At 32.3% G+C, this 27,004-nt stretch overlaps 2 protein-coding genes across 6 annotated transcripts in view; one reads left to right on the top strand and one right to left on the bottom strand.

Annotated features, from left to right (window-relative positions):
• Positions 1–1,512: 1,512 nt before the first annotated feature.
• Positions 1,513–4,216, top strand: LOC131958063 (small ribosomal subunit protein uS3). The gene is made up of 5 exons (XM_059322961.1): positions 1,513–1,593; positions 2,586–2,810; positions 3,023–3,117; positions 3,461–3,648; positions 4,011–4,216. The coding sequence occupies exons 1-5, from the start codon at positions 1,564–1,566 to the stop codon at positions 4,208–4,210; spliced, it is 738 nt and encodes a 245-aa protein (XP_059178944.1). The 5' UTR covers positions 1,513–1,563; the 3' UTR covers positions 4,211–4,216.
• A 4,848-nt stretch (positions 4,217–9,064) lies between these two features.
• LOC131958061 (rho guanine nucleotide exchange factor 17) overlaps positions 9,065–27,004 on the bottom strand; it is a 43,350-nt gene continuing 25,410 nt past the window's right edge. For 4 of the 5 annotated variants that reach the window (XM_059322955.1, XM_059322956.1, XM_059322958.1 and 1 more), the window contains 20 exons: positions 25,787–25,963; positions 23,973–24,089; positions 23,382–23,474; positions 23,003–23,170; positions 21,306–21,356; positions 19,208–19,311; positions 18,968–19,056; positions 18,571–18,683; positions 17,754–17,869; positions 16,895–16,986; positions 16,327–16,400; positions 15,693–15,898; positions 15,062–15,339; positions 14,692–14,830; positions 14,355–14,441; positions 14,130–14,197; positions 13,382–13,533; positions 13,004–13,178; positions 12,567–12,740; positions 9,065–12,083 (listed from right to left, as the gene is read on the bottom strand). In XM_059322955.1, coding sequence (XP_059178938.1) covers positions 11,782–12,083; positions 12,567–12,740; positions 13,004–13,178; positions 13,382–13,533; positions 14,130–14,197; positions 14,355–14,441; positions 14,692–14,830; positions 15,062–15,339; positions 15,693–15,898; positions 16,327–16,400; positions 16,895–16,986; positions 17,754–17,869; positions 18,571–18,683; positions 18,968–19,056; positions 19,208–19,311; positions 21,306–21,356; positions 23,003–23,170; positions 23,382–23,474; positions 23,973–24,089; positions 25,787–25,963 — 2,775 coding nt within the window. In that variant the 3' untranslated portion in view covers positions 9,065–11,781. The remainder of the gene's footprint in view (positions 12,084–12,566; positions 12,741–13,003; positions 13,179–13,381; positions 13,534–14,129; positions 14,198–14,354; positions 14,442–14,691; positions 14,831–15,061; positions 15,340–15,692; positions 15,899–16,326; positions 16,401–16,894; positions 16,987–17,753; positions 17,870–18,570; positions 18,684–18,967; positions 19,057–19,207; positions 19,312–21,305; positions 21,357–23,002; positions 23,171–23,381; positions 23,475–23,972; positions 24,090–25,786; positions 25,964–27,004) is intronic. The other variant, XM_059322960.1, reaches the window with a different exon arrangement.

The raw sequence follows: 27,004 nt of genomic DNA, 5'->3' as shown, positions 1-27,004 counted from the left end.
GTTATATACCATATATTATTATCGATCTATTTCTTTTTAATGATGCAACTAAAGTTAAAGAAAAAAAAGAAGAGTACATACTCAGGCCTACATAGAATTTAATACTTTCATTATTGAAATCACAGTTCAACTCTAGTGCTAAATGGTGCTTGTGTCGGATTTCTCTCTCATAGTTAATCGGTAAATCTCTACTAATTCAAAGATCTTTAATTAAGTCTAGTAGATCACAGATGATATAAAAGATATAAAACGTACATAAATAAACCGGGAGTGATCTCCCCTAAACTTTCTCGAATATTCTTATATAAAATAACAGGGGATGGAAACTCGGGCTATAGACATGATTTTTAATCCATTTTAAATACTTAAAGTTTTAAAAATAGAATAAAATCTCGTAGACAAATTAATTGCACACCAAGTGAACGCAAATAAAAAAAGCGCATAATAGTGCGCAATATTATTAGTACTTTTAAAATTTACATTAGTTTTTTGAGAAATCGGAAGTAGCGTAAATTACTACTTCCAGTCAACGGAAATTACTCAAAATTTAACAGAAGGTAGAGAATTAGATCTTTTACTTACATGTGAAATTTCATTTATCTATCTGAAATAGTACTCAAGTTATAGGCTTTTAAAAAATTCAAAGTAGGAAAAGTACCACTTCCGGTTATCGGAAATCGCTCAAAAGTTGATACGGATCTACGATTTTGATAAAATACTTATATATGAAATTTCATCAACCTAGCTGTAACGGTACTCAAGTTATCGTGTTTACACACGGACAGACACACACACAGACACACACACACACACAGACATACGGACAAGATTGCAAAATTATGTTTTTCCGTATCAGTGAGGTGTAAAACGTCGAGATTTGTAAAAATCTCGATTTTTTTTTGCACGATTACAATACTTTCTCTATACTACGTATATACGAGAAAGTAAAAACGGGATCTGCGAAATTCCCGGCAGATGATGCTCGATTGCACGGGACAGCAACCCATATAAGCAGAAAACTCCAAATTCGGAGTCAACGGCTCACAACTCTGCACAACTATACACGCACTATTTAACGAAGAAGAAGTGCATTAAAAAAAACCAAGAAAATGCCATTGAATAGTCGGGTTTTTAATGGAATCATTTAAATCACTTAATCACTGTGGGCATTTAATATGGTGTTGTGTTGAGTAATAATGTATTTAATATGGTTTAAATTTTTCTAATAGTTATTGGTTGCCTATGTGTCGGGTTTTTAGCTATTTAGTTATTTCTTTGCTTTGTCAATAATAACTTTTAACGTGTAGTAAAGCTCATTGCGTTTTTGACCTATAACTATTTAAAAAACTTATTTATCTTAAACAAGTATTTAAAACAATAAAAATATTTAGGCCTGTAGTTCTCGTGTAACGGGTACCGATGGCTAGTATATTATAGGCCTAGGAGGTTAAAATCCCATTAATTCTCTTAATTGATTCGTTAAAATTGAATCGTAATTTTAACGTTGTCATTAAAATATTTCCGTTTCCTACTTTAGCTCTTCCTTTTACTAAAGCCTCAATCATGGCTACCCAACTATCGAAAAAGAGAAAGGTAAATATTACTAAAGCAATATGTTTATTAAGTTTAAAAATTGCAATAACATTTTTAAATGACTTACCAGTAGATGTTTGATTAGCCTTTTACTTATTTAATTCAATTTTTAATTGGATTACTTTGATATTTTGGGATACTGGCATCGGAAAGTAGCATATCGAATTTAGGTTATTGTATGTCGGTTTTTCCCCTTATTTTAACGTTCCCTGTTTATTAGATTTATCATTTCGTTGTATGTTCTGAATAGTATCTTTTAAGATTCTGTGGTGAATTCAGTGATAACGTATTTGTCTCATTACACATTTAGAAATAACAGTTGCTTCTTTAGATAAAAATGGGGTAAAATCACGATATAGCGTCGGAAATTATTGGGTAATGTTCGTTGAGTTTCGGTAACATTCGTTACTGTAAACCATAGTTTATTTGACCGGTGAAATAAAAATAAAGTCAAGTGCATTAAATTAATGTTTTAACTTCATTTACAGTTTAATTGACAGAAAATTAATAACAGATAGAAAATCTAAATATTATTAATAAACTCGAGTGTAGTAATTAATTTTTTTTTTTAAGAAACAGAAAAAACCTGCAGAAGATTTGCGACAACCAGCTCTTGTTCTGTTAGTAAATAAGACGATTAGATTAACTAAAGTTAAAAGTAGTAAGAATAAATAGAATAATGTTTAGTAGCAGCAATAATTAGCACATACACTTAAAATAATTAGAAATACAAAATAATTAGCAAAACAGTATTTAAAATGCAACTAAAATCAATCCTTGCACATTTTTAAACATTATGTATTAAAAATAATATGGCGGCAAATAAATGATGGTTTACAGTATTTCCGGTGGTTTCCGGAACGGCTCGACAGACTACGCCATGGTTTTACTGTTTTTTACTGCTGTACAGTTCCGGAATAATAACCGACGCTATATCGTGATTTTACCAAAAATGGTTCTAAAAATCTAAACCTTGCAATTTTTTTTTTAAGTTTGTTACAGATGGAATTTTTAAAGCTGAGTTGAACGAGTTTCTGACTCGTGAACTAGCTGAAGATGGTTACAGTGGTGTAGAGGTTCGTGTGACACCAACCCGTACTGAAATTATCATCCTTGCAACTCGTACACAAAATGTATTGGGTGAAAAAGGGCGTAGAATCAGAGAACTTACATCTGTTGTGCAGAAGAGATTTGGATTTCCAGAGGGCACAGTAGAGGTATGTCTGCTTGTTATGTATGTTTCACCCTGTTGTGTGTTTTGGCTCCATTCATTGATCTGTTATTTTTTCCTTTAAACATTGCTATTTTAAGGATTTAGAAAAGGATGGTTGGGTTTTTGTGCTAATTCATGACAAATGGGATTTTAAAAATTCATTTGTTGCATCCAAAGTATAGGTACTTCTAACTTTACCTCTTCCATATATTTTAGTTGTATGCAGAGAAAGTTGCTACCCGTGGTCTTTGCGCAATAGCCCAGTGTGAATCCCTCAGATATAAATTGATTGGTGGCTTAGCTGTAAGGAGGTGAGTATCGGCTACATGTAGATGGTGGCCAGACACAATTTTGTTTTGAGTATCTAATTCTAAACCATTTGTTAGTGGTGAGGTATAGTTTTCCCTGATGCGAAATTTATTATATTTAAGCTAATAATATAGGAAGTTAGATGTGTTATCAGTGGAAAGATAGCATAACAATTGTTAGAGTTGCAAAAGAAATGATCCGCCTAAAGGTCTATAAATCTCACATTTGGAATGATGCTGAATTAACTTTTTCCACAATTCAGGTTTAGGTTGACGTTTTTTTTTTATTAATCTTCTTTCGGCAATTTTTTAATATATCTATGGTGGTTTTTTAAATATAATTCAGAGCTTGCTATGGTGTACTGCGATTTATCATGGAATCTGGAGCCAAGGGCTGTGAAGTAGTTGTATCTGGAAAATTGAGAGGTCAGAGAGCTAAATCCATGAAGTTTACTGATGGACTTATGATTCACAGTGGTGAGCCACTGAATGATTATGTCGACACTGCTGTCAGGCATGTGCTACTCAGACAAGGTATATAATTTTTTTTAAACTATTATTTTCCCATGTGCCTCAAATTTTTCTTAGTGGTACTGATACCACCAAACTATCGATAGTTGATTTATGTCAAGTAGTGAAGTCTAATTAATTACATGTGGGAGCAAGGAATATTTTTTTCCGTTGTTAAAACAAGATGATTTATGTTAGTAAAGTTTAATTACTCGGTTTGATGACTGGTTTTGTTTCCAGGCACATCATTGATGACTGCACTTTTTAAAGCATTTTAAATGTAATGAAACTTATAGTGGGCTTTTTCCATGTTAAAACATTTTTTAAAAAGGTGATACACACCAATTAAGTGGCTGCATTTGTTAATTTCTACCGTGTCTCATCAGGTGTCTTGGGTATCAAAGTTAAAATTATGCTGCCATGGGACCCAAGTGGCAAAATCGGACCACGTCGTCCTCTTCCTGATCATGTTAGCATTGTAGAGCCTAAAGAAGAGACTGCACCTGCATCACCCTACAGTGAACCCAAAGGAGGCAAGACTACAGATGCTCCTTCTGTTGCTGCCATTGGGACAGTACCTTCTTAGTGAATGGTAAGCAATTCTCAAAGCTATTTATTTTATGTGGTTGGTTTAAATAGCTGGTTTATTTATTATTTTTTTTAAAAATAGAGTAGTGCACAACTAGATCTAGGTCAAGATTATGTATTAGTTGCCACTCAATTCAAACGGAAGGTGGAATACATGCATTTTTTTTTTCAATTGGCTGTTTAACTGGTTTCCGACAGTACTAGATATGCACATGTTTTTTTTTTTTCGTTTCTGTATTCGCAAAGTTTTAGTTTGATGTTTCAGCCATTTTCAGTTAAATATTTTAGGAATAGTATACAGTTCAGGGGTATTCTGGAAATCCATATTCTGTACTTTTTTTTAAACAGCTAATCTCCAATGCATGTTGGCCAACTATAATTTTTTTTCTTGTTTTTTAATTTAACCCATTTTTAAAGCTACTTTCTTAAGTATTACTCTGCTTTCTATTTAATTACCAAACCTCGAATTACTTCTGTAATCCTTGCAAAATGGTGGCTTTGAGAGCTAGACAAACTTGGTAGCTGATTCCTAATCTTCTGTTAACTCACCATGACTGAGACAGTGTCGTCACAATCAATCTCAGATAGTTATGTTCCTGTTGTGACATATGCTATATGCCTACTGACTTAAAACTAATAAGTCATTGTGTCCACTCAACTTTCTTTGAGGGTTGGGTGAGCATGATACAATCAATTTCTAATACTCTAAGCCAGGGGTCTCCAAACTTTTCAGTCCGAGGACCGCATTAATTTCAGTTCAGGGCCCAGTTTCTTCCAGGCATGTCTTTGATTTTTCTGGGCAAAGTTCCTCAGCCATCACCAACAAACGATTTTTCCTTGGACAGAAAGATCTCAGCGGGCCGGATGAGAGGACTTAGAGGGCCGCATCTGGCCCGCAGGCTGTAGTTTGGAGACCCCTGCTCTAAGCTATTCTAAAAACATAAAACTGGCCTTGGTTATTATCAAAATGGTTATTTTAGAAGCTCAATATATATATTTTTTTTGAAGCAATGTTGAAATCTCATTTTTGTTAAATTGTATAATTTCAAGTAAAGCAAATGGTCCATTAGAAAGGACAACACATTTCTGGTCATAGTTTTCTCTATTTACATGTTTTTTTTTCTTTCCACAGAGAAAAAGAACTGGACAAATATGACTATTAAAAAATAAACCAAAAAAATCTGTTTTTTGTTGCTTCTGGTGTTTTTTGCTAAGCTCCTGTGACCTTGACATATGAGAGATAGTGTGTTCAGCACAATGCTCAGCCACCTTTACTTTCCCTAACATGAGGAAAAATAATTCATCACAATTTGGCAGAATGTAGTTCTACTGACTTGAACCAGGGTTAGAACTTCAGATTATAGTTTGCAGCCTTGCATTCTACATCTGTTTGAAGGTGTGAACATGTTCAGTCTTTCATCGAATTTACAACACCAACAAATGGGCCTAAATTTTAACTAATGGAATGTCCACCCAACTGAGTGACATACAATTAAGTAAAATTTACTTGCTATCTTATTCTAAGCGAAAAGAAAAGACAGCAGTAAACCCAAAGTAAGGAAAACTTGTTTAGGACCAATGGATGGGTTCCAAATCTGTATATTGTGAAAGGTTCTCTGTGGGTTGCCAAATTGTTTCAATTTTTAATGAATGGTTTCTTGAAGATTCACTCCAAAATAACCAATATCTGGCAGAAGGAACACTTTCTTAAGGCAACTGAAAACTAGCCTGTTGAGTAATTAACTGGGGTCGGCGTGGTCGAGTCTGTAAAGCTCATGGTTGCTAAACCGAAAAGTCTCGAGTTCGAACCCCCGGGCAGATGAGGCTCGTTAGCTGGGGACAGCCACTCTTCTAGGAGAGACAACTCCAAAATTAAACAACTGCTGCCTTGTAGATTGTTCTTGGTTGGACAAAAGCTATGGAAGCAAATCCAAAAAGAAAAGCAGGCTGAAATTGGAGTCAATGGCGCATAACCAGTTGACACGTACTGCTTAATTGTGTTGGAGGCGTGGTCGAGTCGGCAAGAAGCTCATGGTTGATAAATTCAAATAAAGTCTCGAGTTCAAACGCACTGGCAGATAAATCTCGATCCCCTTCAACACTAATAATTAAAAACGAAGAAGAAGAAGAGTAACTTATTAAGCAAACTAGTGAAAAATATTTCTAGATCTGACCTAAATGTGCTGCATCTTTACAGCATCTCTAAGAATTGTCTTCAGTATGTAAGCTTTTCTCCTATTTGTGAGGCTTTTTTGCATTCCACCAGGCATTTAAATCCTATTGAAGGAAAATTGATTGTGGAAACTGCCATGTGGTAGATGAAATTGATGAGAGTAAATAAACAATTGAACATTTAAAGAGATTTCCGGGCATCTACTAGAATTACTTGAAAATAAATTGACACTAAACAAGTTAAAGTCAAAGGTAGCTGAATTATCCAGCTAGTAAAAGTATTCTTGCATTTCAACAAGAATGCTGACTTTTGTCCTGTTCGCAAAATGTTGGTGTGGTATGTAACATTCATACTCGAATATGACAATGCTTGCCTCTGTTTAAAAACAAAATTATTTTGAATAATTTAAATTATTGTGGTAAAAAATAGTGAATTTTGAGGCTAGTCAATAACATGGAATTTCCCCCATTGCATTACATCACTTACTACACTACATAATTTTTTTCTATATACTACATACTACTAAAACTAAAGTTTGTTTGTCTGATTTGGTACTGTAAGGAAACTGCTCTATACGGGGGGGGGGGGGGGGCTGTAAAAGTGTGTAGGTAGAGAACAATGTTGGTTTGCAGACAATCTGTTAATCAGATTGATTTATTCATAGGTAGATTAACCACATTAATTTTAAAGTTTTAGATAAATGGCTTAACTGACTGAATAGTGACGTTTGATAACTAATTTTTTTGTTTGTTTTTCTGATTTGTTATTGGGGAGAATCTGCATTATGTGTAGAGCTGTAAAATAGGATTTTGGGTGGTAAATATTGTTCTTTCTTAAACACACTGAGTGTTAGTTACAAACTAATTTAAAGTAAAAAAAAAGCCGTTAATTTATTGATATATTCATTGGTAGATTAACCACATTAATTTGATTGAATATAAAAGTTTAGAACAATGACTTTAGTAATGGTAAAAAGATTTATTTCTTTTTACAACGTTTTCAATTATTTTTTCTTAAGGCCTATTTGTGAATGATAAGGTTGAGTATCAGGACCTCGTGGGGCACAGGGCAGGTGAAGTAGAGTTCACCTGTTTCAATGTTCTCAGCATATGAAGTGATAGTGTGGTCAGAGCCATTCTCGGCCGGAATAGTTTTTTTTTAAAATACAAACATGTCTGAGACTTGGCGGGCACTGAGCAGGTGAAGTAGAGTTTAGTAGAGTTTTTAAGATATAAAAATCGTCTTTTTCCCACGTTTTCTTTAACTTGCTTTCTCTGTGTGTTTGTCTTTCCAATCCAATCTTGCGATCGAAATTTCTGGCACTTCCCAGTTAGCTAGCGCGCTGAAATTTTCAGGGAAGCTTTGTTTTGGATGACAATTGAATATGCTATTGTTTTTATTACTAAATTAATACATGGAAACATTTTATTGATCATTTTAAACCGCTATATAATTGTACCAAAAAACGTGGGGGAAAAGGGACATTACCCAGTAACTGTAATTTGATGAAAACAAGGTTCGGCACTCCCCCTCTTTTTGCTTACTGAGTAGTTGTCACGCTGTGTTTGTGTACAAACAACCATAACGTAACAACTGGTGGCCAGTATGGGGGAGACGATATGGTCGAGTGGTTGGGCACACGATTGCTATCCCACTCGACGCGGGTTCAAATCTATGTGTTCTAGTCAGTAACGTATTCACACAACGTGTTTTTTACGAGTTGTCTTTTTACGAGTTGTCTTCGTTTACCCAAAAAAAAGTGAAAAGATAAAATCGATAGCAAGATTTACATGCAAACAAACAGACAAACACTAAAAAGTAGAAAATAATAATCATTAAAAAAGTTTTAAAAAACCCACGTTTTCTGATTGAACTAAAAAGTAGAAAATAAATACTATACATCACAATAATGCAAGCGATCACTCTACTATAAGCTATCAAAAACGTGGGGCGCCGTGATTTTCTTACAGTTTCTAATACTGTTGACTCTCTACAAGCTCCCTAATAAAAGTCAATAGTATTATCTAATCAATAGTAATATAACTTTTACTTCGGCGACCCACGTTTTTGATAGCTTATAGTAGAGTGATCGCTTGCATTATTGTGATGTATAGTATTTATTTTCTACTTTTTAGTTCAATCAGAAAACGTGGGTTTTTTAAAACTTTTTTAATGATTATTATTGAATGTGGGGTCTGGTTATTTTGGGATGAAAAGTGCTGGCAGACGTGATGTCATTTATGGATGAACCCCCCCCCCGAAATCCACAGTTATCTAACTAGATAAAGGGTAGATGGAAAACATAATTGGTTGTTTCTAATAATTTCTATATTCAAATGTAATTAAAAAATCGACTGTTTTAACTCTGTGGGTTCACTTGGCTTTTATAAAATGAGGCAGCACTTGAAAAAGTTTGGGTAATAAGGTCTTGATAATCTAGATTGTTTCAGTGCCATACTGAGTCACTTTATATCCAAATAGCTTGCTGTTTATGCTATTATTACTATTAATGTTTTATGCTCTTTGGTATAATTTACTTCATTTTCTTTGCCAAGTCCATATCAGACAGGAAAAGCATAGTGCTGAGGCAGTTTATTTTTGCTTTTTTTCTATTACACTTACAGCTTTTTTCAAAAATGGCATGGTAAATAAAAAATAGAAACATCTTTCTTAAAAACATTGAGTTTATTTAAACCTTTTTGTATAAATAAATGCTGTGGGCAAAGACTTAAAATAATCAACTCAGTATATATTTTGAATTAAATTTACAGATTTCGGCTAGTAATATCCAATGGCAGTTATGTCATTTTACCCTTACAGAGCACAAGGAGTCCAAGGTCTCCTTCAGTCATATCAGTAATACTTTTTACTTTATTTACAAACTATTGACTTGTACACATGGTTTGCTAATAACATTCTAATTATTCTATGACTAATTTACATTTATTTCTGCACTGGACCAAACTCAGGTTCATATTACAGCTAAGTGATAAAAAAACTTTTTGGTAAAGAATAAAAAATATGTGTATATACCAAGAAAGGTAAGATTGCACTACACTTTTGTTAGAAATATGTACTCTTAAATACAGTTGGATATGTACAGAATCAGATTATTCATTTATCAAAGTAAATAAAAAATGTACATTACAAGTGCGAAATCAAAGCACTGAACAGATGAAGCATAGTGGTATGTGTTTGTGAATCTCTTTCTTTGATTATGTTCTATACTATAAGGCACTGTAGTGAAACAAATTAATTTATATACTCACAAGTAATTAGTGAACTAAAAGGTGTTTTACTCGTTCAAAAAAACAATTCCACAAATATTAGTAAATTAGATTTCTCAAACATTTTACTAATAAGCTTGAATAATAGACTTATAAGCACCTTCACTTTTTTTAAACTATGGATTTCAAAGTTAACACAAAATTAAATCAAAATTTTGATGCAGTTGTTTGAACTTTTAAAATCAAAAATATACTTTACGCTTTAAATTTATACAACTTGTCCTTTAATTAAAATGTGCCGTAATTGATAGAGGCAATCAGTGATGCAACCTGATTCTAATAGAATGACAGAGTAGGAAGCCATTGAAGGCATGATCTTCTATCAGTTTCAGACCTAATAAGCCTGTTAAGATCTTCCACAAAAAGTGTGTGTCAATCATATCAATGTAACTATCTATTTGGCTGAAATATCAGGGTTAAAAAGATAGATTTGTATAAAAACTAACAGTTTTTGTAATTAAATACATTGTGAGATTCAACGATATTATTCTCTGGGTTTTAAAAAAAGAATGACAATATTCCTGTAGATTAATTAAAATAATTTGATTTCAGTGTAAAAATAACATTTCAAGTACAAAATATCAGAAACTCTGATAGATCTACAATCTGTAACAAATGGCAGTGATTTCACAAAAGCCATGAACCTGAATGCTTAATTTTTATCCAGAAGTTAATTCTATTGTATTTGTAGTTTTGATGGCTGTACACTTAAACTTAAACAATAGTTTGATTGAAGACTATCAAGGTATTTGTTAAAAGCTAATATTTAAAATTAGGTACATAACATTATGTAAAACTACTTAGATCTATACAGTTTTAAAATTATAAAAATGCCTTTTTAGAAGTTAGCATTCGTTGTAAAATACTTTTTCTAATCAATTAAAGCTAAAATAATTCACATAAAAATTTATTATCAATATCACACTCAGGTTGATGTTCAAACTGTACCATGTGTAAAAGAAAGTCTAAGCATTTGATAAATCTAAACTGTAGTCAGTCAAATTCATAGTACCTTCATAAATGCACATATATTTAAAAATGTGCTTTCACAACCAACATCAATTTTAACAGTGCATACACTATTCTTATGTTGATAAATACTGTACAACTGAATTTCTCTACTAAATATATAAATCTGCCAAATATTTTTTTTATTTACAGTGGAATTGAAATACTGATTGTAAATTAAAGACAATGCTATATTAGGTTTTGAACACTATCGCTCTTCAACAATTATTACATAACTAAAACATTCCATAAATAATATCATATTCTTTATTAAAAAAGGAAACATAATAAAGTTTGCATAATACCTTTGTTGACTTCTTCATGCAATTTGTTCTTTAATACTACTTTAAAAAAATGTAATTCCTCTTTTAAAAATTGATGATATGCCAGTTTGTAATAAAGAGTAAGAGAATACAACTAAACTAAAATTGAGATGAGGAGGCTTTATGATTATTGATGGTGTTTATGGCACTCATTGACCAGATCAAACATTTAGTACCCAGCAAAAACAATTGTTTCAACAGATGCAATAAGATGCAATGATTGAATATCTTAGTTTAGCATGTTACTGATGCAAAAACTGACATGCTGGTCTACTGATTATCTACAGTGAGCTGGCTATAACAGTTTAACACACAAAATTTGTTCTTGTATAAATTAATTTTGCACAGCCTTTCACAATTCTTCTAAAAAAAAAGTGTAAACATCTAGTTTCTAAATCTACTCGTACAAGTAAGCAAATTTAATGTTATGAAAATAAATTTGATATCACAAAGTTTTACAAAAAAAAAGTTGACATTTTATTTTAGGTCCACATACAATAGACAAACTCAACATATTTTTAAAAAAAAAACAACTTATTTTAGACTAAAATTTCTATTTTAAAAAATTTCATGGTAAAATTTTTTTAGAAACTGTAAAAGCTGAGATTTCTTGTCAAGTACTACATGAAAAATAAATAAGAAAAATAAATAAATAGCTCACAAAAATTTGGTGAATATTAAATGCAAGAATGAAAATGTCACGAATAAGTCATTATATGGCATCTTATATCACACTTTATGCCTCAAGGCAAGCTCGTAAGATAATCTTGATCTCAAATCAAACCTGCCACAGTAAAAGGTGATTGGTACTATCATCTCGGCCAGCACCTTCGTTTGCTGCACTGTTGCGAAAATCTTCATATCCATCACCTCCGCTGATGACCAGCATGCGACTTGCCATGGTGGCTGTTGTGGCGGCCATGGAAGATCTCCTGTGGATGTCTTGAAATGAGAAGCCACCTGTCCTTTCAACCACAGCCCCTTCCCCTTCCTTGGCTAGCTCTGCTTTAGTACTAGCTGTGCTACTGATTTCTACACTAGTCAGGAACCGCACATGGCCTGTGTGACCATACACAAGACCTGGTGTTGAGATAAATGTACGGAGATTAAATTTAAGTGATTTAATTTTATTTTGAACATCCTACCTGATACAGTTAAATTTAAAACTATTTCATTCAGCAGTCAATCAAAATAATGGTTGCAAGGTAGAGCTCTTCACTGTTTATGAATAAACTAAATTACTTTTCAAAAAATGCTAAGTCAATACGCTCCCACTTAATAATATGTAAAGAGATTAATAGGTTTTTTAAAAGTATAACTACTTAAAAATGCTGAAAGAAAATGTTATCCTTTGTTTCTGTTATGATTTTTGTTATTATTCTATGGAAATTTTGTTTACACTTGTTTGTTAAAAGTAACAGTTAATAATATGTAAAGAGATTAATAGGTTTTTTTTTTAACAGTATAACTACTTAAAAATGCTGTCCGAAAATGTTATTTTTTGTTTCTGTTATGATTTTTTAATTATTATATGAAAATTTTGTCTACACTGCATTTTCTCACCTGTAACAGTGGGGGTAGCCAGACTCCCACGTGTGGTTGTTGAGGTGATGCGTGGTATTGGAATGGTAAGGATGACACCCGCACTTGTTCCAACCCACAGTAAATCTTTACATACCATCAGTGCAGTGATGCGCAGGCATGCTGCCTTGTGTTGACGGATTATATCATCTGCCGCTGTTTAAAGTAATTTAATATGGTGACGCTAAATTTAGGTTTACGGTATAATTTAAATATAATAGACAATATAAAGTAGTAATGAGTAAAATTTATAAATTGAAACAAGAAGTTTAGTAGGTGGGTACAGTACTATCATGTGAAACATAGGACGAGTAACAAAACAAAAATATGATCTTTATATATTAACAGATATACTTAACCCAACCCTACTGAGCCCTGACCTAACCCTAAGAGAAGATAATGCACTATTGTGTACATACACTGCAGCTTCTGAGACACAGCCTGTGCAATGGACACTTCCAGCAGGAACTCATAGGTCACAGCATGAAACAACATGACCTTTGAACTCTGCTGTGATGCCACCCAAACACCTTGACCTGAGCACACAAGACATTGGACGGCTTTGGTTGAGTCTGATGTCACTTGAAAAGACGTCTGAAAATTGTAAAACAAATGGATATCAGATCAAGAAAACATTTAAATAAAAAGTTACATTATGTATTATACTTTTAGTAAGATTTTCATGTTTTCTAGTTTTTCATGTATTTTAGTTCATATAAAAAACCTCTACTACAAAATTAGTATATTTAAAAGAAACAGCAGTTTAAATTGCTACCAATGCAAATGAGAGCTCTAACCTCAATATTTAATGCAAGTGGATTGATGACATGAATTTGATTCTGACATCCACACCACAGTTTGCCAGCCACAGCCAACATCTTGGTGATAGGTGAAGCAGCTGATCCAATGGTTCTTGTGTATGGGCATTCTGTGTCCCACAGGCCCTCTGCTTATAAGGGAATACAACACAACATTTTAAAGCTAGTGAAACAGCAACTTTGGTGCAACTGTCTTTAACAAGCGATAACTGATATTTGGTTACAGGAAGGGAAATAATGTATGGCTATAGTAAAAAGTTGTTACCCTTTCTGGCCTATAAACACACAGGGCAGATGAAGTAGAGTTCATCTAGACCACAGCGTATAAAGAGATAGTGTGGTCAGTACTATGCCCAGCTGAATTTATTTTCCTATATTTTAGTCAGGTACTTAACAGAGCTGGACGCACTCAGGGACATCCTATGACCTTAGAATCCAGGATTTGAACTCAAAAGACTTTTAAGCTAGCTGTCATGCTCACTACTGCCTGACCATGAATGGGTATAGCATTGACCACACCGTTTCTTCATGTAGCCTACCGAGGTCAGCGAAGCATATGAAAGTCTATTTCTTTTGCTTTACTAACCATTAGGCCTGAATAAAACAACAATCCAAGTTATAACAGTCAGGGGATGGCCACAAGAGAGAAATCAAAACCATTAAATACCATTTACACAGCAACATATATACAGTTTTAAAGATTTGTAAGGTAAAAATGTAGACCCACCTGGATCTCTTTTGTACACAATCAGATCTCCATTCACAAGGGAGACAAAAACTTTGTTGTCGAGATAACTGAGAAAATAAAGTGATGGAATAAAAAAAGATCATAGATAATGTAAGATAATTCTATCTTAAGAAATAATTTTATTAGCAGAAAAAAGTTTTCATGTTGTTTCCTTAATTTAAAAAAAAAAATCACTACTCTTCTTTCATATTATAGTCTACTTACATAATACAATAGACAGGTGACCCATGTTGAATCTTCAGTTTATTTTTGGTCGTCTTTATGTTATCACAGGATTGGAAGATGTGAATACTGAAATAAAGGTTAAAACAAAAAGTATTTAATTCACTGCATCTTTAAAATGTTACATTTGCCACAAAAGCCAGATATAACTTTGGAAATGAAATAGGCTAAAAATAAAATTACCTTTTGTAACTATACATTTATATATTGCCTTATGGGCAATGAAGGAACAATGGTTTGTAGGCAACCTATAAAATATGATTCTCATACTTATAAAAAGAAAGATTTATTGGTAGATCTAATTCCAGAAAATAATTACCATCCATCTTCAGTGCCGAGCCACATGGTAGATTTGGCTGGGTCCTGATCCCAGTTCCCAGAAGTTGTGATGGGATCTGGGCTGCTCTCTGTCAGCTCTGAAACTTTTGGTTTGGGAGCTTCATCGTCTGAGATAAGCTCTACAATTGTAGAATGTATTCTTTTATAATATTTCATCAGTTTTTTTTAAGTTCAATTACAAATTTTTTTTTAAAGATCATCATAAAACTTTTCATTTAACCATAATAATTTTCTAATAAAAAGTATAATTGAAAATCTTTATTTAAAAAAGATTTATTCCTCATTAAAAAATATTATTAAAAAAATAACTGTTCTAACTACTGGGTAACACCATCTACTCAAGTACTCACCTCCAACATACAGCTCATCTGTCCTGGTAATGAAAGACACAGGCTCATCATCGCTTGAGTCAGAGTCTGACTGGTAGCCCTCCTCATTGAAATTGTCATTGCTCTCACTGTGCTCCACCAAAACTGGAGCCTCAGGGATGACTGTCTCACTGGGTAATGTAATTTCTGGTGGCTCGATGTCTTCAACTGCTTTTTCCACGTTGATGCGTGGCCCCTCAGGAATGGTTGAAACCACAATTGAGTCTCGCTGACCCCGTGGTCCTTTTTGGGATGTGCGTCTATAAGAAAAGATTAATTAAAAAAAAGATATCTTAACTATAATTTAAGTATACTAAATATACCAATTTGGTTAACTAATAGTTGGACTTGTTGTCTAAATCCTCCACCATATTCTCAATTAAGAAAGAAGAAGAAGAAGAAGGTTAATTAATAAAGTAGATTAAAAAATTTTGTTTTAAAAATCAAAGTGTTTTTTAAAAAAGTTGTTCAATTTAAATACACTTTGCTTAATATTTTTTTAATTATATCTATTTTTGCTGTAGATGAGATGCAATCTGTATTATTAAAATTAAATAAGAATTGGAGAGGATAACCAAAGACGTGAGATAAGTGTATAAGAGACAATAGTTACCTCCTAAAGGCACCACTGAAGGCTGGCACAGCACATATACAAAGTATCCTAGCATTGCACCCAGGCACTGGGGTGTTGAGTGTGACAATGGGCTCAGGTTGTAGAGACAACAAACACATGTGCCCCACATAGCCGTCACTGTTGCACACCCACACATCTCTGAACCCGCTTGAGTTGACGCCATCAATAGGTGCAGCACAGGAGAACTGGTCAAACATTTTTGTACAAATTTTGTAAGTTCATAAATAAAGCGGAGTCAAAAATTAAACGGAAGTTGCAAAAGAAAGAGTGAAAAAGAATTTTTTGCAAATGGAATGAAATTAATGTTATATTTAAAAACTGTGACTGGTAGTCTGTATACAAAGAAGTGTGCAAAGACATTTTAGTTTTTTAAAATCTAGCCTTTATAAACATTAACAAAGAATACTCCATGTTCATTGCAGTATAATAAAACATATTTCCATGAAATATGACATAATTAAAATGTGTATTGGTATCATCAGAAGCAGTTTTTGTGACAAAATGTCTAGTTTTAAATTTAAAGGCTTAAACAAGAAAAGTTTTATTTCCACAAAAGGTTGTGTTGACTAGCAATACTTCAAGTAATGGCAGAAGTTAAAACTGAACAATTTACCTGCATTCCAGCTCTAGTCTTGGTTATCTGGAGAGGCTGAAGAAACTCTGGAGCTCTCTTGTCTGACAGTAGGGCTTTAGTGAAACAGAAAGTGTTTATTGAATGCTTATCTGGCAATAGGGCTTCATAAAAATAGGTTTATTTAATAGGCCCTTTTTGTATTTTTATATCTTTTGAGTCAGAATAAATGACAAACCTATCTAAAGAGAATGTTAGTCAACGATTATGATAATTATAAAGCCATATTTCCATACATATGACAAGGCGTGGCCAAGCAGTAGAGTGCTAGACTGCTAACCCCAAAGTCTCAAGTTCCAATTTAGGTTCAAGTCAGTAGAAAGTCCCTGAGTCCATTCAGCTCTGATGGGTACCAAACTCACGTTATAGAAAGTAAAAGTGGCTGGGCATAGTGCTGACCACACTATCCCATCATATTCTGAGGTCAGGGGAAACAGATGAACTCTACTTCACTTGCCCCATGGACTGTCAGGTTCAAAAAGGGAACCTGACTTTTTTAAAATTTCCAAGCATAAAAGGAGATCAAACCGTAAACTTAAACATTACTTACAAAGTTTTTGCTTAGCGTCTGTAAAAGCAATTTCCCATGTTGCCCTTTTTTCTGCTGATGAGAAGCCAATGACAAGGTGCAACACACCCTCCCTAGTGAGATAACATTTTACAAATCATATCAGTTCAAAAGTAGATAATAATATTTGCTTTAGTTTTACAGCTGGTATTAGTTCAAAACTAGATAATAATATTTGCTTAAGTTTTACAAATCATATCAGTTCAAAAGTAGATAATAATATTTGCTTAAGTTTTACAAATGGTATAAGTTCAAAACTAGATAATATTTGCTTAAGTTTTACAAATTGAATTAGTTCAAAAGTAGATAATAATATTTGCTTAAGTTTTACAAATGGTATTAGTTCAGAACTAGAAAATAATATTTGCCTAAGTTTTACAGCTAGAATTTGTTCAAAAGTAGATAATAATCTTTGCTTAGTTTTACAAATTGTATTAGTTCAAAAGTAGATAATAATATTTACTTAAGTTTTACAACTGGAATTTGTTCTAAAGTAAACTGTGCAAACAGAAAAATGTGCTAATACAAACTCATAATAACCCTAACCTGCACCCTATATTTATTTAACCTATCCTTAAATGACAGGGAATCAATGTCCTACTGCGGATATTTGAGTGGGGATAATGTCCTACTCACAATGCAAAATGGAAAGCAGCCAAAAAGTAAAAAACTTTTTTAAAGTTCTCTGCATTTGCATAATTTTGTAACAAGTTTTTACCAGCTTTAAAATTTAAATATATTAAAAAACGTGATTCGTTGGAAAGTTGAAATAAGCAAAAGCACCTTTTCGATCCATGTTAACAATTGTGACCTGATGCTATAGATAGATATGAGGACTTACTGTGAGGTGACTAGCAGCTCCATCTTATTGGAGTCTGATGAGGCATTCCTGGCATTTGCCTCGGAAAGCTGCCTGGACAGGTTAGTGCTTAAATCTTTTATCACATCATCGAGGCCCTGGTTTAAAAAGAAAAGTTAACACATTTACATTAGTTCATGAATTAATTCATTACGATTTTTAAATAATAAATGATAATTTTAGCAACTAATATTGTGTTCAGAGACTTGATCCAATTGAAAATTACAATGCTTGACATTTACACTCATTACTAAAGTACACACATTTAAATAATTCACACATTTCTTCATCTCCTGAGTTGAAATCCTGAATTCTTATCAGTAGAATGTCCCTGAGTCCACCCATCTTTGATGGGTACCTGACTCTTGTTAGGGAAAGTAAAGGCAGTTGAGTATAGTGCTGACCACACTATATATTCATTTGTTGAGGTCACTAAAACAGGTGAACTCTACTTCACCTGCCACATGGACTGCCAGGTTTGAAAGAGTACTTTATTTACATTTCTTCATCAGATCAGTAAAAAAAAAATTATCGGTTATAACCAATACGTAGCAAATTACAAATTAATAGTTTTCAATTCACAAAGACTTTCTTTCAAAATTTTCCTAAGCTATAAGCCTGATGCTAACAGAATAACTTGCACATGAATGAAACCTAAATTCAAACTTTCTTTTAAACTTTTCCTAGAGAAGAACAGTGTAGTAGATACCTGATGCTGACAGGATAACTTTCACATAAATAAAACCTAAATTCAAACTTTCTTTAAACTTTTCCTAGAGAAGAAGAGTGTAGTAGATACCTGATGCTGACAGGATAACTTGCCCGCAAGTTCTGCCAACTGGGTCACAACATTAAAATCTTCCTCCACCTGCTCTCTATCTATTGTAGGTTTGCGTGACAATGTACCCTGAGCTGAAATGGGATTATCAGTTTTTGATAGGTTATCTATTGGCTTTTTGCACCTCATTTCTAGAAGCTATTCCAAGCCAATCAAATTTATTTTTAGAAGCTGAAATATTCTGAAACCAACATTTTTTTCATTCATAGATATTAGACTTTAAAAACACTTAATTTTAATAAAATTATAATTATCATGTTTTTCTGCATTATTTTTGTTTGTTTTGAGAATAAGTTTTTTAAAATAATATTGGAATAACAACGTTGAAATATAATAAAACAGAACAGGAGTAACATACTTTTTACAATCTCGAGATCATCCAAGCCGACACGAAGCCATACTTTATGTTTGATATTTTCAGCAAAATCTTGGCCCAGTGGGGTTTTCCTGTAAAGTTCAAAATAAAGCTGGTATTGAAAATCACATGCAACATCTGGCCACACATTCTACTTGTTTTATTATAAAAACTCAGCATCGTTAGATACTTTTAATGATAAGATAGAGAAAGAAAATTTTAAATTAAAAATTATATACTTACAATATGATTGAAACTTTCCTAGTGACTGGGCCACTTTTTCTTTTAATACTGCTTATAAGAATAACATCTGAGAACAGCCATATACAACACTGATCCTTTTTGTTCTGCAGACAGATAATACATACGATTACATACATGTTTCATAATTGGGTAAGCTTAGGAACATAAATAAAAGGCTATTAATAAAAGGCTGAAAATAAATGGTGAAATAAAAAACTAGGATCTTAACCAAGTACAATCAGGGGCTGCAACACTGGGTACTTAAAAATTTTTTTTTAAAAGGTAAAACTCAAAATTAGTGCTGTTAAGGTTAATTACTTGTAAAATATATACACAAAATTACTGGTTATGTATCTAAAAAAAATTCAAAATTATAAACTAAATTAAAATAAATAAGGTGTTAATAGTTCCATCACAATAAACACAACCAAGAAACACTCATCTATTAGTCAAAAGAGATTTTAGAGTTTATATTAAAGCTTCTATCAAAGAAGTGACTACATTATTGCAGAAATGTATGATAGTGATTAATGTATTTGTATGAACTACTGCTCTTTGAAAGAGGGTTTAGCTTACTATATTAAGACATTTTAGCTTGTTTTTTCTTAGTTACTATAAAGCATGAAAGTGTGTGCACAACTAAATAGCTTCCAACAATTAAAACTGTCAAGAAATAATTCTGAAACCAACACTTTACACACAAAAAAGAATGCTGTCCAAAATAAAGCTGGCTACAAACTTCAATCTTTTGAATGCACATGCACCAATTCTTCTACTAACTGGGTAACATGCTGGGTACTAATTAATTAGTAGGTTAATATAATTTTAAATCTTGTGAATCACAATAATTCCCAGGCTAAGAAATATAATGTTTTGCAAAATAGATAATCTTTTAGCTGAGAGAGAATCTATCACAAGATTAATATGGAAAGATATTAAGATGGAACTCTTGAGAGAGAATCTAGGAAAGAATTAAGGAGAAGCTGTTGACAGAGAATCATGCATGGGATTAACATGTAGGCAAAACATCCAGTTAGTTAATTTTAACAAAATTCTAAAGTCTATGTAAAAAAAAGATGTACAGATTCATATTTAGCAATGAAATAATTATAAAACAACATAAAAAGAAGTGTATGTTACTATTAGACCTTTTTTGAAAATAAGAACTTATTCGGCCCTGAGTATACACATATACTTGATATACAATTATACATAAACTATATATAGTTATATATAAACTTCAATCAGATCAAAACCTTGGGTATGTTTATTTAAAAATCTTTTTTTATAATATCCAGAAATTTGAGTGCGTCATTTGTGACATACGATTCATGCAAGGGAACAAATTAAATAACTAAAATAAAATAATCTTAAGTTATACGATTAGATTAATAAACAGTAAAAATGTGAATAGTTTCTTAAACTATTATAGGGGTATGAAAGATTGTTTTAATGATTAAAAAAGTCCAAGTGATACCTAAAAACGTATTGTGTGAGCAGCTAATGTACCAATGGCTGTTCAATATTTAGACTAAAGCAGGGCATTTCCTATTAACATCTGTAAACCTTAAGTCAGTTCTCACTACTTCCTAACCCTAAAGTCTTTACGGTTAATTTTCTCAAGTGAAGCCGTATTATAAAGTTTTAACAAAGTTTGAACTTATCAACAGTGCAATTCAAACTGTGATACAATTAGAAAATAAGCAGAGAGGTTATTAATTATTGTAACTTTAGTAATTAAAGAAAAGTATACATTTTACAATAATTAATATAATAATTAATTTTTGCGAGTCAATTAAACAAGATAAATTTTACAAGTAAAAACACTTTAAAAAATGCATCAACCATTTTCGATCGAAGGCAAATGGGAGTAAAAGCCATTACTGGTTCAAGGGAAGGAAATTACAGAAGCCAAATCTGGGGTCATGATGGGGAAACATGCAAGGTTTGCTCTAATTGAAAAACAAAAGCTACGCAAAAAACAAGTGATATAATGCAAATTCGTGACCTTGTGATCACGAGTCCGTGTCCCTAACCAGTGCGATACGCTGCTCCCCAATGTACGAGAATACACTAAAGATGATGTAGAAAAACTTACAAATAACTGAACCATGTCATGGCGGATGTATGCTCTGTCTGGGACTGCCAGCTGGAAAGATGTAAAAAAATTACAAGGTTAAATAAAGGCTAAATAAGTTATCATTTCATGGAAGAGAAATAGTTTTCAATAACCTTCAATAACGAATCTAATTATTTTTAGGTCAACCGTTTCTTTAGTGTTTCTAAACTAACAAGGCTAAATCAGTTATAACTTCATGGAAGAGAAATAGTTTTCAATAACCTTCAATAATGAATCTAATTTTTTTAGGTCAACCATTTCTTTACAGTGTTTCTAGAATAAAAAGGCTAAATCAGTTATAACTTCATGGAAGAGGAATAGTTTTCAATAACCTTCAATAACGAATCTAAACTTTTTTTAGGTCAACCATTTCTTTACAGTATTTCTAGAATAAAAAGGCTAAATCAGTTATAACTTCATGGAAGAGGAATAGTTTTCAATAACCTTCAATAACGAATCTAATTATTTTTAAGTCAACCGTTTCTTTACAGTGTTTCTAGAATAACAAGGCTAAATCAGTTATAACTTCATGGAAGAGGAATAGTTTTCAATAACCTTCAATAACGAATCTAATTTTTTTTAGGTCAACCGTTTCTTTACAGTGTTTCTAGAATAACAAGGCTAAATCAGTTATAGCTAATGGAAGAGGAATAGTTTTCAATAACCCTCAATAACGAATCTAAACTTTTTTTTAGGTCAACTATTTCTTTACAGTGTTTCTAGAATAACAAGGCTAAATCGGTTATAACTGCATGGAAGAGGAATAGTTTTCAATAAGTGTATGCGAAAGCTAAAATTTTTAAGGTAAAACATTCCTTTACAGTGTTTCTAGAATAACGAGACTAAATCAGTTATAACTTCATATAGGTGGAATCGTTTTTCAATAACTGTCTACACAAACTACAATTTTTAAGGTAAACCATGTCTTTATAGTCTTTCTATAATAACAAGCTCTAAATAGTTATAGTTTCATATAGATGGAGTAGTTTCCTCCAATACCCATTATGCAAACAACAATTTTTAAGTTTATTATATTTGTACTATTTCTTTTCAGTGTTTCTTTTATAATTCTTATTGTTTATATTTATTTTCTAATCAAACAAGGTGGGTTTCAAATTTGTGAAAGAAACTATAAAATAATAATGATTTTTTTACAGTAAAAAAAAATTTCTTAGTAAATTACAAAAAGGATAGTTGAAGAAATTTTTAGAGAACTTTGAGACCGTGACAAAGTCACTTTTTAATGTTGTAGACAGTTATCATCAAGATATTCTCACTGGAAAGGAGGGGGGGGGGGGGAAATGCTCAAACACTATTACTGGTCAGTGTAAATAGCAATTAATACCAATCACTGAAATGTTTTTGGTGTAATAAAAACTGTTTTCAGCTAAGCCACCAGCATGATTAAATTTACTAAAGTGGATTTGTATTTTTTATAAAAATCAATTTATGAACAATCGCAGAAATAATTTCCAAGTAAAAACTAGAAACAGCAAAGGTATGTTAAAATGCTGAAAATGCAGTTACAATAGTAGGATACCACCAGGAGAGAAAAAAAAAAGCAGAACAGGTAAAGTGAAATTTGAGGACTGTGAAAAAAAAAAACCCAGCTTTGCAAGATATGAAATGGGCAATAAAAAAAACATTTTAATCAAATATTTCAAATATTTTCTCACATCTGTAATCAACAAGAGCTCAAGTTTCTTTAATGTTTCTTGCATGTCTTCTTCGTGCTGTGAGTCGTTAACCGTGCCAATCTTAACGGCCAGATCATGCATCACACGGCAAGCTTGCTGAAGGAGGGGACTGTCTGGGTGGTCTCTGGGCGTGTTGTCCAGCAATCTCTGGAGAAAAAAAATATCAGGGGTTAATTGGTACTTGATGGGATGGCGTGGTCGGGAGGTAGAGTGCTTGACTGCTAACAAGTTCGGATCTTGGTATTATTTAATTTAGCTGTAAAAGCCAACTTTTATAAGGATAATAAGGGGGATAAAATATATGTTTGTCTTGTTTATTTTATCCATCATACAACTCTGAAAAGGAAAAGTTTTTCACCTGAATAAGTAACTCGTATCTGGGTATTCTTTGAATAGGACGAACAATCAAATCTTTCATGGTCAATTTGCTGCCACTGTCTTTCTGGCATTGCTGTGTAAAGGTACAAAGATGACTGCGTTTATAGTTGTTTGATTAAATCAAGGTTAGGGTAAGTGGGTTTTTTCATGTTATATAAGGTAGAGGTTGGTATAAGTGTATAAGGTAGAGATAACCAGATATTTTAATGTTAATGTTGTTAAGATAGAAGTTAGTTAAGGTGTATAGGAAAGATAAAAATCATAAGGTCTGATAAGCTTATCCTGCATATAGCAAAGTCGACTTAAAGGGTTTACTGTAAGAAAGATAGGAAATTAAAAGGATGTAATTAATTTAAGTTGTATAATAATGGGACAAATCAGTAGGTTTATGATACATGAGGCTTAGCGATTATCAAAGCATTAAATAACTAAATATAACACAAAAAAGCTCAGTTATTTATTTTATTGCAGTTCAAAGAAAGCTATTTTTCTAAATGAATGTAAATCTGCCTAGTTAAAATGACTGCTGGAACTAAACATTGTTTAAAAAAGTAGAAGAAACTAAACTTACCTCAATGAATTTCTGTACAGATGATTTTGTGGTGAGTGCATTTTCAATGACTTTTCCAGAAGCCTTATAGTTTTCTACAAATGACATGTAGCTCTCTAAGACTGTCTGCTTGGCAAACTGAAAATGGTGGAGTCCCTTACAATTACATGGACATCTAGTGCTTAAAAAGCACAATATTAAACCAGTAGGGTAACTGCCTGATTGGCAAACTCAAAATAATGGAGCTTACTTACAATTACATGGACATCTAGTGCTTAAAAAGCACAATATTAAATCAGTAGGGTAACTGCCTGATTGACAAACTCAAAATAGTTACTTACAATTACATGGACTTCAAGTACCAGTACTTAAAAAACAAAATATTAAACCAATGAGATGACTAGACAAATCAATATCTTTACTCTTTTATGTGAATGTTGCCACAGAACTAGTGTTTGGGTTGTGGACATTGCTTAAAATTAAAGACTATTAAATTTCAGAAAAACACCACACAGATCAATTTATTAACTATTTTATAGCCATTTTTCTCTAAGCAAGTAAATTACTCAGAAGCTTACAAAAATATAAAGAGAACTTATCCTTGTATACTAAATAGGGTTTTTAAATTAATGTATACATGTTGCATATAATAGGTCATATCAAACTACACAAAAGATTATGTTATACAGAAATGAGAAATCAAATCAGCATACTGAGTTCGATTTGTTGTAACTATTCTGTACGTATGTATCTATAGGTTGGTATAGAGAGAAATGAATGATCAAATCAGCATACTGAGGTAGACTTTGTAGGAGCTCTTCTATACTTTCTTCAGGTGGTTTGATAACACTAAGTCTAATATTGCTATAACAATGTCTTGTGTAACACTAATAACTTGCCAATTGCAATTTAATGTCCTGTTTTTTTTTTTAATTTAAACAGTTTCAGATTTAATATTCCTGTAATTGCTACTGATTAAATTGGTGATTTTGGTATTGGTGACAGATTGGAAGAAATCTTACTGCTATGCACATAGTGGTTAAATTAACTTGATGTTAAAGAAAATGTTACAAATGAAAGAACTGGAAGGTAGTCTCAGCTGTTAACTATAGATATTCATACTTTCTTTTTTGATAATAATCTAACTGAATTAGTTAGTTATACAACAGGTAATCAAGTGAAAACTCAATTTTAAAAAAATAGGAAAATTATTCTTCAATCAATGTTACTCTAATTAGTGTGATTAATCAAGGGAAAAAAGTATGCTTACAATTATACATCAAAGATAAACTAATTAACCTGATAATAACTAATTTGTATCAAACTATTTGACGCAGGGCCAATTCATGAAAGCTCAAAAACGCATTTTAAATTAAATCTTAACCACAAAAACCCATATGAAACAATGTATGTATTGTGATAAGAAAAACAAAGGATCGCTAGTAAACCTTTTTGCAAAAAGGGTGATGACATACTTTTGCATATTAAAAAGCAAAATGTTTCAACTGTATATAAGTTCATATTTAAGTTCATATTTTTAATTATACATCTAATTATGAGTCTTTTTAGAATAATCTAGTCCAAAAATCCTTTGCACTGTAACCAAGGTAACTACAATTGATAAACAGCACTTTTTTAAAAATTGGCAGAGCTAATCATTGCCTAATTTAGCTATGTCTAACTACTACTAGAATTTTCGCTGGTAACTTGTCCTGTTTATATATTTTAGATGGCACAATTTTCTTCAACAACCACAACAAAAAAGTCCTATGTCTTCACCACATAAATGGTTGTATGCTACATACAGTTTACAAATGAAAACAAAAGCAACTCACAATTGTTATGATGATATTCCCTACTGTGCTGCGTGATGTGTCCCAATGCTTCCACACATTGTCCAAAAAGTCCAAGTAAATGGAGTGATGAGTGAGGATCTCTGGGATCATGTAAAAAATATTGTCCACAATATTATCGTCCACACTGCTCTGTGTTTTAAGTGGAACCATATATTTCTGTGGACGGAAAAATTTGGATATTGAAAGTTATTTTCATTTAGCTACTTTTTGTCACTTGACTTGAGAAATCTGTTGTTTTTTTTTGTTTTTTGCTGCTTGTTAAATATTTTACTGTAAATATGCCTGTAAATATGTTGCAACCCGTTACAAAATAAAGTTTATTATTAATATTTTATCTAACAAATCATGGACAAGAATAAGAATATTCAGCTGCTTGCTAATAAAAAATAGCTGGAGCTACAAATGGATCAATGACCAAGTAACAACAAAAAAAAAAGCCAATTTTTTTTTCTGTGGTGTTAATTTTAGAATGATTCCAACAATAAAGAATGGTCAAGTGGTAGACCATATGACTGCGGGCTCAAAAACATCAATTTGATTCCTAAGTTTGACTAAGTTCACTGAGACCTTATGGGTACCTGAACAGGATTGGGAAAATAAATGAAACTGAGCATAGTGTTATCTATAAAACACATGTAAATATTGTGTCAGAAAAACAAGCTTTATCCATATAAGTTGACCTTCAGGTCTGAGATTATACTTTGACAATTATGAAACAGGTATTAAAATATTAAAATTGCACACTCTACCTAATGATACAATTCACTAATATGTTTTTTCTTTCATGAACTGACAAAAACTTTCTACCCTCTAATTTCAATATTTTTTTTAATCATACATGAAGAAAGCCAGACTGACTAAAATAAATTGAGTAACTCAGGAACATTAAACCACTCTTGGCTTATGCATGCCTATGCTACAACACTTCATCAAAACATTGACTTCCTGTTCTGGCAGTATCCGCACATAACTAAACCATCTGCTAGGGATCTATTCCTCACACTTTAGTACTAAAAAAAAAGTCAGTGAACTTTTAAACCTGTGGCTGGCTTCACATAATACGAGTTATAATCAATTACAGAATTCAAAATCTTGGGTTGCCTAGTGCTGGCACGTTTGTGTTTGAAGAAGAAAAAAAAAATAAGACAAATAAATAAAAGTATAAAGACACAGCCTAAACAGATGAGAGGGTGAAAT

The sequence above is a fragment of the Physella acuta genome, unplaced genomic scaffold (genome assembly GCF_028476545.2).
Source record: "Physella acuta isolate Inbredline_101_S28 unplaced genomic scaffold, ASM2847654v3 ptg001287l, whole genome shotgun sequence".
In the NCBI taxonomy this organism is placed as follows: Eukaryota; Metazoa; Mollusca; class Gastropoda; family Physidae; genus Physella; species Physella acuta.
Note: the sequence above shows the minus strand (reverse complement) of the source record. Positions and strands in the feature narration are given on the sequence as shown.